Here is a 16,217-nt window from a genome sequence, read left to right on the forward strand (position 1 = left end):
TCTGGATTTCACCCCAAGATCTCTGAGATCATCTTTCCCCTTAGTGCGTAAACTCATTAATGATTAACACTGATGAAAGCATATTGCTTCAAGTTAAACATCCTCTAAAACCAAGTGAGTTACCAGAACCTCTCATGTTGATTCGACCACCTTCCTCAGCTTTTCAGGCACTAAAACATCCCTTGCACTAGGAAAACGCTTCTTTTTCCCCAAAGAAGAGGAAAGGATGCAATTCCTCATTTGTTTCATGATCATTGCTCTGGATTTAGCTTTCAGTGCTATGGCTAATCAGATGGTAAGTGCAACTCTTTCCTTTTGCCAACACAGTTCTCAGTATGTTTACTGAGACCGAAGTCCTGTTGAGTTCCAAGGCAAATATTCTCTGTGCTCAGTGCTCAGATTTGGAAGTGTGTTGGAGGTGCTGGGCCCAAAAACCTTCACAAAAGCCATGGGAAGGAGAAGGTCGGACAGTAGACTAAAGGGTTTACTTCCTCCCACTCATGGGGATCTTTCTATCAGAGAATAATAGAATAATAAGCAGTTGCAAATTGTTATACTTTCTTAAGAATTTGATGTGTCTTCAGTAAGCTAGACTCTCAAAGTAATCCTAAGCATAGTTACCCTCTTCTAAGCCTTCAGTGAGTTTTTAAGAAAGGCATATGGAATGGCTGGACTTCTTCAGTCTCATGGTATCCATCCTTCTGGAGTTCTTCACAGAACCGAGGCCTGAGGACATGGCTTTGTGGTGGTACTTTTCTTTCCGGGGGGGTGGGGAGGTTCCTGACGGAAGAATTCAGGGGCCATGTAACATTCAGAAGTCCATTTCATATTCTGTATCAGAGTTTGGAGCAGTTTGAGCTGAGGTTTTACTTATAGTTCTGGGTTGGCTGGCTAGGTAAGCTGCTATGCAGGGCTTGGAGTTCTTTTATTTGTTCTGAAATAAAGACATACCTTTCGTATATACCTGCAACATTCTGCCCATGGGAGTTATCCTGGGGCATTCCTCCGGGGGTCGGTTTTATTGCCCCCCCTTTGAACACCTGTGTTCTGTTCCAGGCAAGTGTTGGCATTCGCAGAGTTAACTCAGGAAGTGTTATCATATGCTAGTTATCATAGGCAAGATGTCAGAGTTTAATAAATAGAGGCCTGTAAATTGTGCAAGAGTTGTCTAAGCAGGCCAAGGCAGGGTTGCCAATCTCCAGGTGGGGGCAGGAGATCCCCTGGTTTGGAAGCCCTTCCCTGTTTCAGGGTCATCAGAAAGTGGGGGGGGGGAGGGAAACGTCTGCTATGGAGACTGATTCCCATAGGGAATAATGGAGAATTGATCCATGGGTATCTGGGGCTCTGGGGGCTGTTTTTTAGGTAGAGGCACCCAATTTGCTGCATAGCATCCAATGCCTCTCCTCAAATGACCCTCCAAGTTTCAAAAAGATTGGATGGGGGGGGGATCCAATTCTATGAGCCCGCCAAAAAGATGCCCCTAGCCTTTATTATTTCTAATGGAGGGAAGGCATCTAAAAGGTGGGTGCCTGCGGTCCCTTTAAATATGATGGCCAGAACTCCCTTTGGAGTTCAATGATGCTTGTCGCACCCTTGCTCCTGGCTCCACTCCTAATGTCTCCTGGCTCCACCCCCAAAGTCCCCAGATATTTCTTGAATTGGACCTGGCAACCTTAGGCCAAGGTCAGTTTTCTGAAAAGCAAGTCTGATACAGCAGCAGTAGGTCACTGTCTAAAGGAATGTGTTGAAGCCACACTGAAGGGCTCCTTCCCCATACTTCTATAGCAGGGGTGGCCAGCGGTAGCTCTCCAGATGTTTTTTGCTTACAACACCTATCAGCCTCAGCCAGCATGGCCAATGGCTGGGGCTGATGGGAGTTGTAGGCAAAAACATCTGGAGAGCTACCGTTGCCCACCCCGTTCTATAGGCTTCAAGCCCTCCTATGTCACACCTGCAGCAGCTGCTCCTGTCTCTTCTGGTGATGGCTCTCCTTCCTCTGCAACTGACGGCTGGTGCTGAGCTCTGAGGCAGGCTGACCTGCATCAGGACTGTAAATCCCCTCTGCTCCTGTGGGCCTGGGGATCCTGGAGCAGATAGGGCAGCTGGCGGCCTTGAAGCAGTGGCTGGAGGGACAAACACTCGTCAGGGATGCTCTAGACTGATCTTGCATTGAGCAGGGGGTGGGACTGGGCGGCCCCTTCCAGTGCTGTGATTCTATTATACTGGCAGCTCTGGGAGCCCCTCCTAGCCTGCGATTCCTGGCCTGATTGTTCAGCTGCAGCTGGTTGATGGCTGAGAGGCAGGGAATCCAGCTGTTCTTCCTCAGAGGAGCCAGAACTGCCTCCAGGGCCTGGCTGTTCCGTGACGACCTGCCTGAAATCCCTGGGAGACGAGGGCTGCAGGGTTGTGGGGCATGACATCATCAACTTGCTTCATTCCCCTTTCCATCTTTTTAGCATGAGGTGGACAAGAACATCACTAGGAAAACATGTCATTTTGTTTTACCTAGACCAGGGGTGGCCAATGGTAGCTCTCCAGATGTTTTTTGCCTACAACTCCCATCAGCCCCAGCCATTGGCCATGCTGGCTGGGGCTGATGGGAGTTGTAGGGAAAAAAAACTTCTGTAGAGCTACCATTGGCCACCTCTGACCTAGACTAGTACCAAGAAAAATTAACAGGCAATTTTTATTACCTTTTATTGGTTTCCCACGCAAATGCGATCCAGACCAAATGGTTTTTCAATTTGTTTATTACACTATTTTGCCATTTGATCCTAACTTTGTATCACTTTGCATTCTTAACCACTGCCCATCAGCTATATGTAAGTTCTGCTCACCGTACCCCATTTCCTTGTCTGAAGAAGTATGCATGCATACGAAAGCTTATATTCTGAATAAAACTTCATTGGTCTTAAAAGTCCTACTTGACTCCTACTTTGTTCTGTTGCTTCAGACCAACACAGCTGCCCACCCAGATCTATCTACAGGAAAATGGAGGTTCATGGTGGTTCATAGTTCATGAGAAACCACAACCCCCACAAACTTTTCAGTTTCCCAAATCAGTTTGTGGTTGGTTCATGAGTTGGGGGGATCTTCCACAGGGGGCATTTTTAAATGTCTTCCCTTTGGTTGCTGAGGCATGACTTTGTGGCAGCGCACCCCAACAAGTGAAGGGAAGCCATGTAGGTTGCTTTAAATGCCCTGAAATTCACTGAAAATGTCAAGGCAGTGTGCGTTTGCAATAAAAAAGGCCAACGCCATGCTGGGAATTATTAGGAAGGGAATTGAAAACAAATCAGCCAGTATCATAATGCCCCTGTATAAATCGATGGTGCGGTCTCATTTGGAGTACTGTGTGCAGTTCTGGTCGCCGCACCTCAAAAAGGATATTATAGCATTGGAGAAAGTTCAGAAAAGGGCAACTAGAATGATTAAAGGGCTGGAACACCTTCCTTATGAAGAAAGGTTGAAACGCTTAGGGCTCTTTAGCTTGGAGAAACGTCGACTGAGGGGTGACATGATAGAGGTTTACAAGATAATGCATGGGATGGAGAAAGTAGAGAAAGAAGTACTTTTCTCCCTTTCTCACAATACGAGAACTCGTGGCATTCGATGAAATTGCTGAGCAGACAGGTTAAAACGGATAAAAGGAAGTACTTCACCCAAAGGGTGATTAACATGTGGAATTCACTGCCACAGGAGGTGGTGGCGGCCACAAGCATGGCCACCTTCAAGAGGGGGTTAGATAAAAATATGGAGCAGAGGTCCATCAGTGGCTATTAGCCACAGTGTGTATGTGTGTGTGTGTGTGTATATATATATATATATGTGTGTGTGTGTGTGTGTATATATATATATATATATATATATATATATATATATATATATATATATATTTGGCCGCTGTGTGACACAGAATGTTGGACTGGATGGGCCATTGGCCTGATCTAACATGGCTTCTCTTATGTTCTTATGTTCTCCCTTCACTCCCTGAGTTGCACCACTATTGCAGCCTGTCTCAGTGAGTGAAGGAAGGCCTGTAGCTCCCTTTAAACGCCTCCCCTTCACTCATTGAGGCAGGCTGCAGTAGTGGTGCAAGGGAACAAATTTAAAGAGACCTACAAACTGGCACAAAAAGAAAATGGCAGTTCATTGGTGGTTTGCAAACAACACAATTGCCTAAATCACGGTTTGCGAACCAATGAACTGGCCCAGTTCATCACAAACTTTGGTTTGTAAGTCAGTTTGTGCCCATTGCTAAAAAATAACTGTGCTGTAATAGGTGATAAACTACCCACACATTGATAGGGTCAATATGTCTTCAGGTCAGGAGAAAGACATGAGTTTTCTAGATACTTTCAATCACTGTGCCATGGAGCAGACGGTCAAAGACCCTGCTAGGGTGAAGGTGATCCTAGACTTAGTTGTAAGACCTGGTGAGAGATGCAAATGCAAAAGCACCAGTTGGGAACAGTGACAATAATGTTATTAAGTTCAACATTTTATGTAAATAAGTTCTCCACTTAGGGTGGAGCCATAAGCAAAGTTGTGCCCCGAAAGACCAACACAGCCACTTTTAACTTTAGATGGGGGTAACTTCTTTCAAATGAGCAGCCTTGTGGAGAAGAAACTGAAAGGAAAGGTAAGGAGGGTCAAATCCCTTTGAGAAGCTTGGAGACTATTTAAAACTACAACCCTAGATGCTCAGATAAAATGTTCATTGCAGGTTAGGAAAGGTACAAATAGGAATTTAAAAAGGCCTGCAGGGAAGATCGGGCTAGCCTGGGCTATCCAGGTCTGGGTTCAGCATTGGTAATAAGGCAGCCGAGGTCTCCATTCAGTCCAGAGGAATGCATTGGCTTGAGGTTCATTATCAGTTGCAATTCAGCAGTCTCGCTTTCTAATCTCCCTTTGAAATTCCTTTGGAAGAGAACTACTACTCTTAAGTCAGCAACTGAATATCCTGGAAGGTTACAATATTCCCCCACTGGCTTCTGAATGTTGTGGTTTCTGATATAGGGTTGCCAAGTCCAATTCAAGAAATATCTGGGGACTTTGGGGGTGGAGCCATAAGCAAAGTTGTGACAAACATAACTGAACTCCAAAGGGAGTTCTAGTCATTACATTTAAAGGAACCGCACACCTTTTATAGTAAATTAAATGAATTGGACATGATAATGCAAGACGAGCAGAAACTTATTTCAAAAATATATAATTGGATGCTACAGGAAAAAATGCAAGACGAATCAATCAAAGAGAGTTGGATAAAATGGCTTCAAGATTTTGGCTATAATATTGAATTGAAGGAATGGGACGAAATTTGGCGACAGAATATACAACTAACTAAATCAGCTATATATAAAGAAAACCTCTACAAGATGGCGTACCGATGGTACCTAACCCCAGCCCGATTGGCCAAGATCTATACGAAATACTCCAACAAATGCTGGAAACGTGGCAGAATTAATGGCACCCTTTACCACATATGGTGGCAGTGTAGCTACGCAAAAAAATTTTGGGCCCAAATATATGATTGGTGTCAGAAAATTTTCAAATCTAGCCTCCCTCATACCCCCGAATTATATCTACTGAGCATTGTTAAAGGGAAAATGTCTAAGACATCCAAGCAATTGCTGTTACATATAATCACAGCAGCTAGATTATTATATGCTCAATATTGGAAGGTCCCCAAAATACCTGACAAAAATGAATTTCTACTTAAGGTTTTAGAAGCTGCAGAGTTAGACATGTTAACCATGAGATTAAGGGGGGGAAACCTTCAGGATCATCAAAAGATCTGGGATCCACTGTATTCATGGATTAATAGTTTGGGAATTGACACGAGCAATCTGAAATGGAGTTGTAAATTTACCCCTCCAGCTCAGGGGGATGGGTGAAAGATCTTGATTGTAACGATTGTTGACAGTTTATATTTTCTTTTTGTTTGTTTATATGTGTTACACAATAAAAGCATATTTTAAGTGGGAAAAAAAGAAATAACGAAGGGTAAGGGCACCTTCTTTAGGGGCTCATAGCATTGGACCCCCTGGTCCAATCTTTTTGAAACTTGGCGAGCATTTTGAGGAGCATCATCAGATGCTATGGTGAAAATTTGGTGCCTCTAGCTCAAAAAATAGCCCCTCCAGAGCCCCAAATACCCCCAGATCAATTCTCCTTTATGGGAATCGATCTCCATAGGGAACAATGAAGTGCCCAGCAGACATTTCCCTTCCCCCACCCCATTTCTGATGACTCTGAAGTGGGGGGGGGGGTCTGCTCCCACCTGGGCTGAATATATCTATTCACGAGTTGCTGAACTTCCAACTTCTTCAAAGTAACACAGAGCAACCAAAGGTTCAAGTTTACCTTTCCTATGCAAATGACCTCTGAAAAGATTGTGCAACCAACGGAGGGTCTGGGCTGCTTTCACAACCACTGGGAGCAGTCATGTTGTTCTGCCTGCTCCCCCTGTCCCCATTCAGCCTTAGAGACACAGACACCCCATCCCAAAAGGAAGCCTTTCCAAGTGGAGTCTGTGTCAAGCATGCGGGTTCAATGATGAGTCGAAGTTGATACAAAGACTACGTTTATTCATAGACCGATACTTTGACCGTAGCCGTTCCTTGAGAAGAATGAAACCAATACATTGATACAAAACTCTTAAGGCTTACTTCAAAGGGATTCCAAAGGTGGGGGGACGTGGGAGAGCGTTCACACATAAAATATCAAAACTACATACATTCCCAGGGCATTATCAGACATTCGTCCTTGTTATGCCCAGATGGCTCATCCTCCTGGAGGAGAATTCATGGGAAGGTGCTGATTACTTCGTTCCCTTCACACTACTTCTAATTTAACAGCCATAAAGCAGAATGAAAGCCAGGAAGAAATAATTAACAACATTTGGTTCTTGGGGACATTTCCCAGACCTGCCTCTGGCAAGGCCCTAAAACCATCAGTTATTGATCAGAATTAGCCATGCTTGACAGTCTGAAGCCTCCAAAGGTGGAAAGGCACATGGTGTCTGTGGGGGCGGGACTCCCCTCCCCCCGCTCAGCTGACTGGAAGCGAGAGGAGCCTGGGAAAGCAGGAGAACCCTCGCTGGGACCTGGGGATTGGCAAGCCTATTCTGATGTCAGACTTATGTCCACTGATCCTTTGTCGTAGGGACTGGCCTGTTTGCTCAGTGTAGAGTGTGGTTATTTGTATTCATCTATATGAGCTAATAGAACTCTCTGTTTTGGTGCTTGGAGGGGGAGTGGAATCAGTGGGAGGGCTTCTAGTGTCCTGGCCACACTGATGGACCTCCTGATGGCACCTGGGGGTTTTTTGGCCACTGTGTGACCAGAGTGTTGGACTGGATGGGCCATTGGCCTGATCCAAAAGGGCTTCTCTTGTGTTCTTAAGTATGTATTGCCTTTATTGAGCAGCTTTTCTTGCTGTTCAAATATCTCTGGGGTTAAGTATCAGCAGGGCTGTTGTTTTATTAGTTTTGCAAAGGTGCTTTGAGGCAGAGAGGTGCTCTGATTTTAAAGCAGGAACAGGAACCTGGAGATCCTGGGGGTGGAGCCTTGGGAAGGCGGGGTTTGGGGAGGGGAGCGGCCTCAGCAGGGTGTAATGCCCTAGGCTCCACCCTCCAAAGCAGCCATTTTCTCCAGGGGAGCTGATCTCTATTGTCTGGAGATCAGTTGTCATAGTGGTGGACCTCCAGGCCCCACCTGGAGGTTACAACCAAGGGAGGTTCATGGAAAAGGGTGCAACAGGAATATTACCATGAACAAAATAACTAATAAGTGCTTACTACTGTTTTTACAAAGCTTACAGTCTGTTCTATAACAAATTGCACACACTAATTATATCAACATTCCACAATATAAAAAGGTAAAGGTAGTCCCCTGTGCAAGCACCAGTCGTTTCTGACTCTGGGGTCACATCACAACGTTTTCATGGCAGACTTTTAATGGGTGGTTTGCCATTGCCTTCCCTAGTCATCTACACTTTCGCCCCAGCAAGCTGGGTACTCATTTTACCCAGGATGGAAGGCTGAGTCAACCTTGAGCCAGCTATCTGAACCCAGCTTCTGCTGGGATTGAACCCAGGTTGTGAGCAGAGAGTTTGGACTGCAGTACTGCAGCTGACCACTCTGCATCATGGGGCTTATCATTCCACAATATACAATTCCAAAAAATCCATAGGCTGCTAAAGAAGGCAAATGGACTGTTAAAAAGGAGACTGCATTTGCTAACAGCTAAAGATAAATGGAATACTCTCAAATAAGTCAGAGTCTTTGTTTGCAATACAATAAATCATGGGAGTGTGCTTATTGTACCCGTAAATTTTCAAATAAAGGCAAAGGGTCTACTCTACAAAGGGTCTACAGTAAATCAAAGTCTTCCTTTGCACTGCAAATCTCCAGAGTGAATTTATCACAGTTCATAAATCAGATAAGTCTCTATGTGGAATTAAAGTGCTTGTACAAAGTATTCTCTGGACTCCTGCTCCATACTCTATGGGGACCAGTCTTCATTATACTCTATTTGGGGGATTCCGCCCCCCCCCATTTTCTGGGAACCCTGAAGCAGTGGGAGGGCCTCTAAACCAGGGGACCCCCTGCCCCCACCCGGGGACTGGCAACCCTGGCCTGGCTCTTTCATTGCACCGATCGCAGCTTCCTTGTTGCTCTGGCTAACGAACAAAGTTTGGATCCAGGAGCACCTTTAAGACTAACAATTAAGTTCATTCCTGAGGATACATTTTCCATGCACACCAACCCTTCTTTCTTCATCTTAAAGGTGCCCCTGGACTCAGACATTATTGCCTCAGACCAGCACGGTGACCCACCAGAAAATGTAGTTAATTGTAATTCAATCTTCCTGATTTCTGTGCTCCTATTTCTGCTGATTGTTTGGGGGCTTTTTTGGTGGCTGCAGTGTTTTTTTATTTAAACTGTCTTATGTGTTTTATGTTTCTATTGAACACTACCCTGGAACTGAATGAAGGATGATGATGATGATAGACCAGACTTTGCTGATACTTCTGAACAGGAGTTTGGTCTCAGTAGAATGATCCATGAAATATATTTATTCTTCATTGTTTTTATTTGTAGGAGGGAAAGAGAAGTCATGGCTTAGCTGGAATAGTGCACAGTGAACATAAAGTTCATCATCCCAGAGGTACCAAAGATGCTTTAATGTGTATCAGAAACAAACTCAGCCTTTCTTCCTTTCTTGCTTTATGAAACTCTTTGCCAGATGGTTCCCAGAACTTGAGCTGGCCACAAGCCAGCTAACTATTTATGAAACTGCAAAATCTGTCAGAGTTCGCCATGCCAGCCACTTGCAACAGAGGTTAGGCTGTGCCATTACAGGCTAACCACCCACTGGTAGGATGAGCTGTACAGGGAGGGCCCATTTGCAGCAAGGCATCATCATGCCTACTTTTACTCAAGTGAGGAGTGGGACAGGCAGCTTGTCCTCCTTCGCTACAAAGTGGCAGCGCAGAACCTCCTGGCTGAAAGAAGATGTGGACATTCCTCCCCACCCCCTCCGGAGTTCCTGTCAATGGAGCTGTGCTGGGTGGAGGGGCTCTACTTGAATTGTCGGCTTCCATCAGCAAGTCCTACCGTGAGCTCTGTTAGCCACTCTTGACTTTATTCATGGCTGCTCTGACTTGCACCTGAGAAAGTGAGTTGTCTCCTGTGCACCAGTTTTGAGACCTCACCCATGTCCTCGTGCCCTTCTAATTTCACAGATGAAAATGGGGAGCACTTCAAACTGGAGCGGGTGGGTGCAGCCCGGGGTGAAGTCCAGCAGCTTCATAGCCTTGCCTGGCAGACAAACACCATTCAGATGCAAAGAAGCCACGAGCAGAAAACACGAGTGCAAGCAGATGGCACCTGGTGGCAAAAAGTGTGTCCAGTTGATATAGTACATTTATATCCTGCATTTATATCATGTAGAGCAGGGGTGTCAAACTCATTTGTTATGAGGGCTGAATCTGACATAAATGAGACTTTGTTGGGCCGCGCCATGTCAGGTTGGGCTGGGCCATGTGTGTACCTATTTATGATTAGGTAACAGAGATATAAACTTTATAAAGGGCACAGACAAACTGTCAAGCATGAGATTTCAAAATAACCAGTCCTTGGATTTTGAAACAAAGTGTGGTTTATTGATAATCCATGTGGCTCAGTCGAGCTAGAGATTGGAACTGAAACTTAGTAACAACAGAGTACATGCTTTAAAATGGCACATCAAAGGTTCTATAAACAATTCTACATTCACATGTGAAATTCACACACTAAATTCCTTATCTCTATTGCGATTGGCACATCCTGGGTCCAGGCCTCGCTGGGCCTGGGAACGAGTCCCAGGAGGTCTTATCTTCAAAGAGGACATTCCTGCATTTGTTAGTAAAAGCGAAAGAAGCAATGGAGGGGGTTTGCTACTTTGATGTGCCTGGGTTTAATTCATGGTTAGTAACAATTCTATGATCTGACAATTATAGCAAATAGAGAATTCACAATGCTTGACATACTGCCCCCCCCTAAACTCTTGCTCGGGGTTTGTCTGGGTGCAGCAGGTAAAATCTTGTAAGGAGGAGGGGGGCCCGGAGATCGGATGCTTTTACCCATTCATCACAACTGGGTGGAAAATACTTCCAGCATACTAAGAAGTACAGTACCCCCCTCTTTTCTCTCGCATCCAATATCTCCTGCACCTCATGGTGACTTTGACCCTTCACTTGAATAGGTTTGGGCTCCGGCGGGCAAGGGTGCCAGCTCGTAGCCCCCGGATCTCGCCGAAGAAGGCTGCAATGGAAAACAGGGTGGATTTTACTAAACAGTTTTGGCAATTCCAACTCCACTGTCACTTTATTAATCACCCTCTTTATTTTGAATGGCCCCAAGTATTTGTACGTGAGCTTCCTGGAAGTCTGAGGCAAAGGCAAGTTCTTTGTAGACAGGAACACAGTTTCTCCTACTTTAAAATCCCATTCAGGGGCATGTTTTTTGTCATAATGTGCTTTGTAATCCCGTTTGGCAATTTCCAGGTTTTCTTAGATTATGGACCACCCTTTCCCCAGCATTTCCTACCATTGCTGACATGAGGTGGGGGGCTTGTCCCCACCGCTGCTGGGCAGCAGTGGGAATGGTTTTCCCTCATGGCCATTTACAATTTTGAACGGAGTTGCTTTGGTTGAGCTATGGAGACTATTATTGTATCCATATTCTGCAAATGGTAACAGCTCCACCCAGTTAGTCTGCTGGAATTTCACATAGCACCATAAATACTGTTCTAGAAGTGCATTTACGCATTTCATCTGCCTGTCCGTCTGCAGGTAGTAGGCAGAGCTCAACCTCTGTTCCATGCCTGTCAGTTTACAAAACTCCCGCCAGAAGTTGGCAACAAATTGCGAGCCGCGGTCACTAATGACCTTATCGGGGAATGAGTGGACCTTAACAACATGTTGGAAAAACAAATAGGCAAGCTTCTTTGCTGTAGGTGATTTTTTGCAGGGAATGAAATGAGCTTGCTTTGAGAAAGTATCCACCACCACTAATATTACAGTCTTGCCCTGAGAAGCTGGTAGTTCCACTATAAAATCCATAGAGACCATGGAGCAAGGGCGTTCCGCAGTGGAGGTGGGCTGGAGAAGGCCGGGGGGGGGGGGTTTCCCACCTCGTTTCTTTGTCATTATACACACCGGGCAAGTGGTCACAAATTCTGAAATGTCTTTTTTCATTTGAGGCCACCAGAATTGTCTATTGACTAAGTGTAACGTCTTCACGTATCCAAAGTGACCAGCCAGTTTCTTACAATGACAATGTTGTAAAACCTCTTGCCTCAGTGTTTTTGGCACATACAATTTCTCGTCGTGGTACCAAACCCCGCTGCCCCTTTAATCAGTCTTTCAGGTTTTCCTTCACCTTCGCGTTCTGTCTCTTCGATCAGTCTATTGCCCCCCCATGGTTCTGGCACTCCCCGTTTCTTCCCCGACCGGGTGGTCACTGTGCCCGCTACGGCGCTGGGAGGAATGATGGAGTCCACCACCTCCTCCCTCTGACTCTTGTATTGGGGCAGTCTAGATAGCGTGTCGGCTAAGAAGTTTTTTGACCCGGGTATGTGTCTCAGGGTGAAGTCGAACTTCACAAAGAATCCCGCCTACCGAATTTGTTTTTTAGTTAGCTTCCTGCGGCCGGTTAATGCCTCTAGGTTCTTATGATCGGTCCAGATTTCAAATGGTACCCTCGCTCCCTCTAGCCAGGACCTCCATGTTTTAAATGCAAAAGTTACTGTGTATGCCTCTTTGTCCCACACCGCTGTTCTTGGGAGAATTTCTTAGAAATGTAGGCGCATGGTCATAACCTCCCCTCCGAATCTTTCTGCATCAATATGGTTCCCACCGCTACATCGGAGGCGTCGCATTGAACTATGAAGGGCTTAAGCTCATCAGGATGGGCCAGCACCAATTCACTTGTGAACAATCGCTTAAGTTTTTCAAATGCCTTTTGGCAGGCAGGGGTCCACATCAGTTTCGCCCCCAGTTTTTTCGCCTCAGGGCCCTTCCCTTTAGTCTTAAGCAAATCTGTCAAAGGTAGTATTACTTGGGTGAACCCTTGAATGAAATTGTAGCTGTCTACATGCCCTCGGGTGTGCCCAATCCAACACTGCCTGTATTTTGGCAGGATCCATAGCAAGTCCTTTCCCAGACACTCTGTTGCTGTTGTTAGCCGCCCTGAGCCTGCGTGGCGGGGGAGGGCGGGATATAAATAAAATTTTACTTTACTTTACTTTACTTTTACACTCTGAATCCCAAATAGTCAAGCTCAGTCTGGGGGAACTCACACTTGGACAGTTTCGCATACAGTTTGTGCTCATATAGGGTGGTGAGCACCTTTCTCACTAATCGTATATGGGAAGCTATGTCCTTTGAATAGATAATGATGTCATCCAGGTACACCACCACCCCCTTGTACAGGTACTCTCTCAAGACTTCATTAATAAAGTTCATAAACACTCCCGGAGCGCCCTGTAATCCGAAAGGCATCATGAGGTACTCGAACTGCCCCATTGGAGTGTTGGATGCAGTTTTCCACTCGTCCCCCTCTTTGATCCGCACTCTAAAGTATGCATCCCTCAGATCCAGTTTCGTGAAAATGGACCCCTCAGACACCGTACTCAGTAGATCTCGGATCAGGGGGATGGGATAAGCGTTGGACATTGAAATCCCATTAATTCCACGAAAATCTGTGCAAAGCCTAAGGCTCCCATCTTTCTTCTTCCGGAAGAGTACCGGCGCGGCATGCGGGGCAGTGGCCGGTCTAATAAAGCCTCTTTTGAGGTTTTTGTCTATGAACTTCCTTAGTTCTGCCTTCTCAGCCCACCCCATGGAGTATAGTTTGACTTTGGGCAGCTCCTGCCCGGGGATTAGTTCAATGGCGCAGTCGGTGCTTCAGTGGGGAGGGAGCCCGTTCACCTCCTCTTCGCTGAATACTCTACGCAAGTCTCTGTACTCACGAGGGATACATTGCACCTCTTCTACTGACAAACACATTTTTTCATTTCGGGGAGGAGGGTTAGGCCCCCAGGCCCCTAACCAGCAATGGTGTTTGCACCTTTGGTCGGTAAAGTCTATTGTTTGGTCCCCCCATTGTATGTCCAGTTGGTGCTTGGCTAACCATCCGACTCCCAACACTATGTCGAAGGAGGAGGAGGGGGAGATTATGAACATCTCTACGTCCCAGTGATCTTCTATCCCCACTGGTACTCCCTGAGTCTCCTCCACTCTGACCCTTCACTTGAATAGGTTTGGGCTCCGGCGGGCGAGGGTGCCAGCTCGTAGCCCCCGGATCTCGCCGAAGAAGGCTGCAATGGAAAACAGGGTGGATTTTACTAAACAGTTTTGGTAATTCCAACTCCAATGTTACTTTATTTATCACCCTCTTTATTTTGAATGGCCCCAAGTATTTGTACGCGAGCTTCCTGGAAGTCTGTGGCAAAGGCAAGTTCTTTGTAGACAAGAACACTGTTTCTACTACTTTAAAATCCCATTCAGGGGCATGTTTTTGTCATAATGCGCTTTGTAATCCCGTTTGGCAATTTCCAGGTTTTCTTGGATTATGGACCACCCTTTCCCCAGCGTTTCCCACCATTGCTGACATGAGTTCCAAAATGTCAATCATGAGATTTCAAAAATAACCAGTCCTTGGATTTTGAAACAAAGTGTGGTTTATTGATAATCCATGTGGCTCAGCCGAGCTAGAGATTGGAACTGATACTTAGTAACAACAGAGTACATGCTTTAAAATGGTACATCAAAGGTTCTATAAACAATTCTACATTCACGTGTGAAATTCACACACTAAATTCCTTATCTCTATTGCGGTTGGCGCATCCTTGGTCCAGGCCTTGCTGGGCCTGGGAACGAGTCCCAGGAGGTCTTATCTTCAAAGAGGACATTCCTGCATTTGTTAGTAAAAGCGAAAGAAGCAATGGAGGGGGTTTGCTACTTTGATGTTCCTGGGTTTAATTCATGGTTAGTAACAATTCTATGATCTGACAATTATAGCAAATAAAGAATTCACAATGCTTGACACAAACACTAAGATTTTTTTTTAAAAAAAAACCCCTTAAAACATCCTTAAAACATTAGCACTCTGTCTTAAAGGTACTTTCTTTGTATTTCTCCCATGGGAACCAGAAAACTGGGCAAAGGAAGTTCTGGCTCTTTCCTTCCTTCCCCAGGGATCCAGGAGGGGGAGGAGCCTCAGCCAATAGAAGGAAGAGAGACTTGGCTCAGTAGCTCTGTTGTACAATTGAGAGAACCTGGCAAAGCAAGCTGTTATGCAGAAGGAAGCAAGAGAGAGGGAGAAGGAAGCAGATGACAGCCAGTTGCTTAGGGGCCTGAAAGAGGCCTCTGGGGGCCTGATTTGGCCCCTGGGCCGCATGTTTGACACCCCTGGGGATACCATGGGTCACCATAGACAAATCAGTGGGATCTAGATCAAGTCAAGCCTGAACTCTCCCTAGGAGCTAAAATGATCAGACTCAGACTCTTTGGTCACATTCTGAGAAGACAAGACTCACTGGAAAAGACAACCACGTTACGAAAAGTGGAAGACAGCAGGAAAAAAGGATGGTCCAACATGGCATGGATGGACTCAATAAAAGAAGCCACCGTGGACCTGAGAATGGCTGCTAGCACGTTTGGGAGGTCATTAATTCAGAGGGTCTCCAGAAGTCTCGTGACTTGGCATCACTTAACACGAAGACAGGCCAACAGTCCCATTTTCTAGCTGAAGAATACTGAGGTAGAGAACTGTATTTTTTTTCTCTTTATAATGTTTTTAAAGATCCCAATATATAAAAAGAAGACAACCAATTTCTACGTTCTTGCGGGGACTGCTCTATTCATCAGATGCTGATCTGAGAACTATACAACCCCCTCACAGACTGTTGGGTTCTATAATAAAACTGGCAACACCTCGCAGAGTTTTGCAGATACAAAGACAAGCACTTCAACTGCAGAAGAATGTCAGCTGGGGGGAGGTGGGGAGGAGGGGGGGAAGTGTGCTTCCTACAAGTTGGTTGGGGATCCTTGGTCTTCTCAGAGGGTCCCTTAATTACAGTGCAATAAAATGGAGAGAAAGGCACATGAAGCCTTTTTGCATATTTTTTTTTACATGTGGAATGATGAATATTATGCCACAGCTTGATTAGAATGTGAAGCTTGAATCTGGCAGAGGATTTGGGATGGGCACAAACAGAACCATGAAGCAAAATTTGTCATGAATTTTGCTCTGTTCTTGGTTGGCGAACAGAAGGGTCTACCGTCACAAATTTCCATGAACTTTTAAAGCAGTTTGTGGCAGTTCATGGCAGTTTGCAGATGGAGTTAACTCTGAGTCCCTTTAAACCCCTTCTTTCTGTTCCCTGCAAAAACACCTGAGTGCAAGCCCTTTAGATGGGGTTTATAGAAAGCCTGAAACCAGCTCCATGATGCAGCCTACTCCCCGCCATTCAGCAGTTTTTGGAGCTGTCTTCTAAAGTTTAAAGGGACTGCACAAGACCAGGCTGTTCCCTGTCACTCAGCTGTTTTGGGGGATTTCTGCAAAGGAGACTGAGCTCCCATTCAGGGGGGTTTGCAGGACCATGAACCACAAACTACTTAGGTTTGTGAACATGGTTTGGTTTGTGGTTTGGTGAACTGACACA

The 16,217-nt window shown here is 45.6% G+C and overlaps 1 protein-coding gene across 1 annotated transcript in view; it reads left to right on the forward strand.

Annotated features, from left to right (window-relative positions):
* Positions 1–16,217, forward strand: part of HGFAC (HGF activator) — a 59,489-nt gene that overhangs the window by 8,149 nt on the left and 35,123 nt on the right. Inside the window, exons 2-3 of the mRNA XM_060247263.1 lie at positions 160–295; positions 9,107–9,173. Coding sequence (XP_060103246.1) covers positions 160–295; positions 9,107–9,173 — 203 coding nt within the window. The remainder of the gene's footprint in view (positions 1–159; positions 296–9,106; positions 9,174–16,217) is intronic.

The sequence above is a fragment of the Heteronotia binoei genome, chromosome 9 (genome assembly GCF_032191835.1).
Source record: "Heteronotia binoei isolate CCM8104 ecotype False Entrance Well chromosome 9, APGP_CSIRO_Hbin_v1, whole genome shotgun sequence".
NCBI classification, from domain to species: Eukaryota; Metazoa; Chordata; class Lepidosauria; order Squamata; family Gekkonidae; genus Heteronotia; species Heteronotia binoei.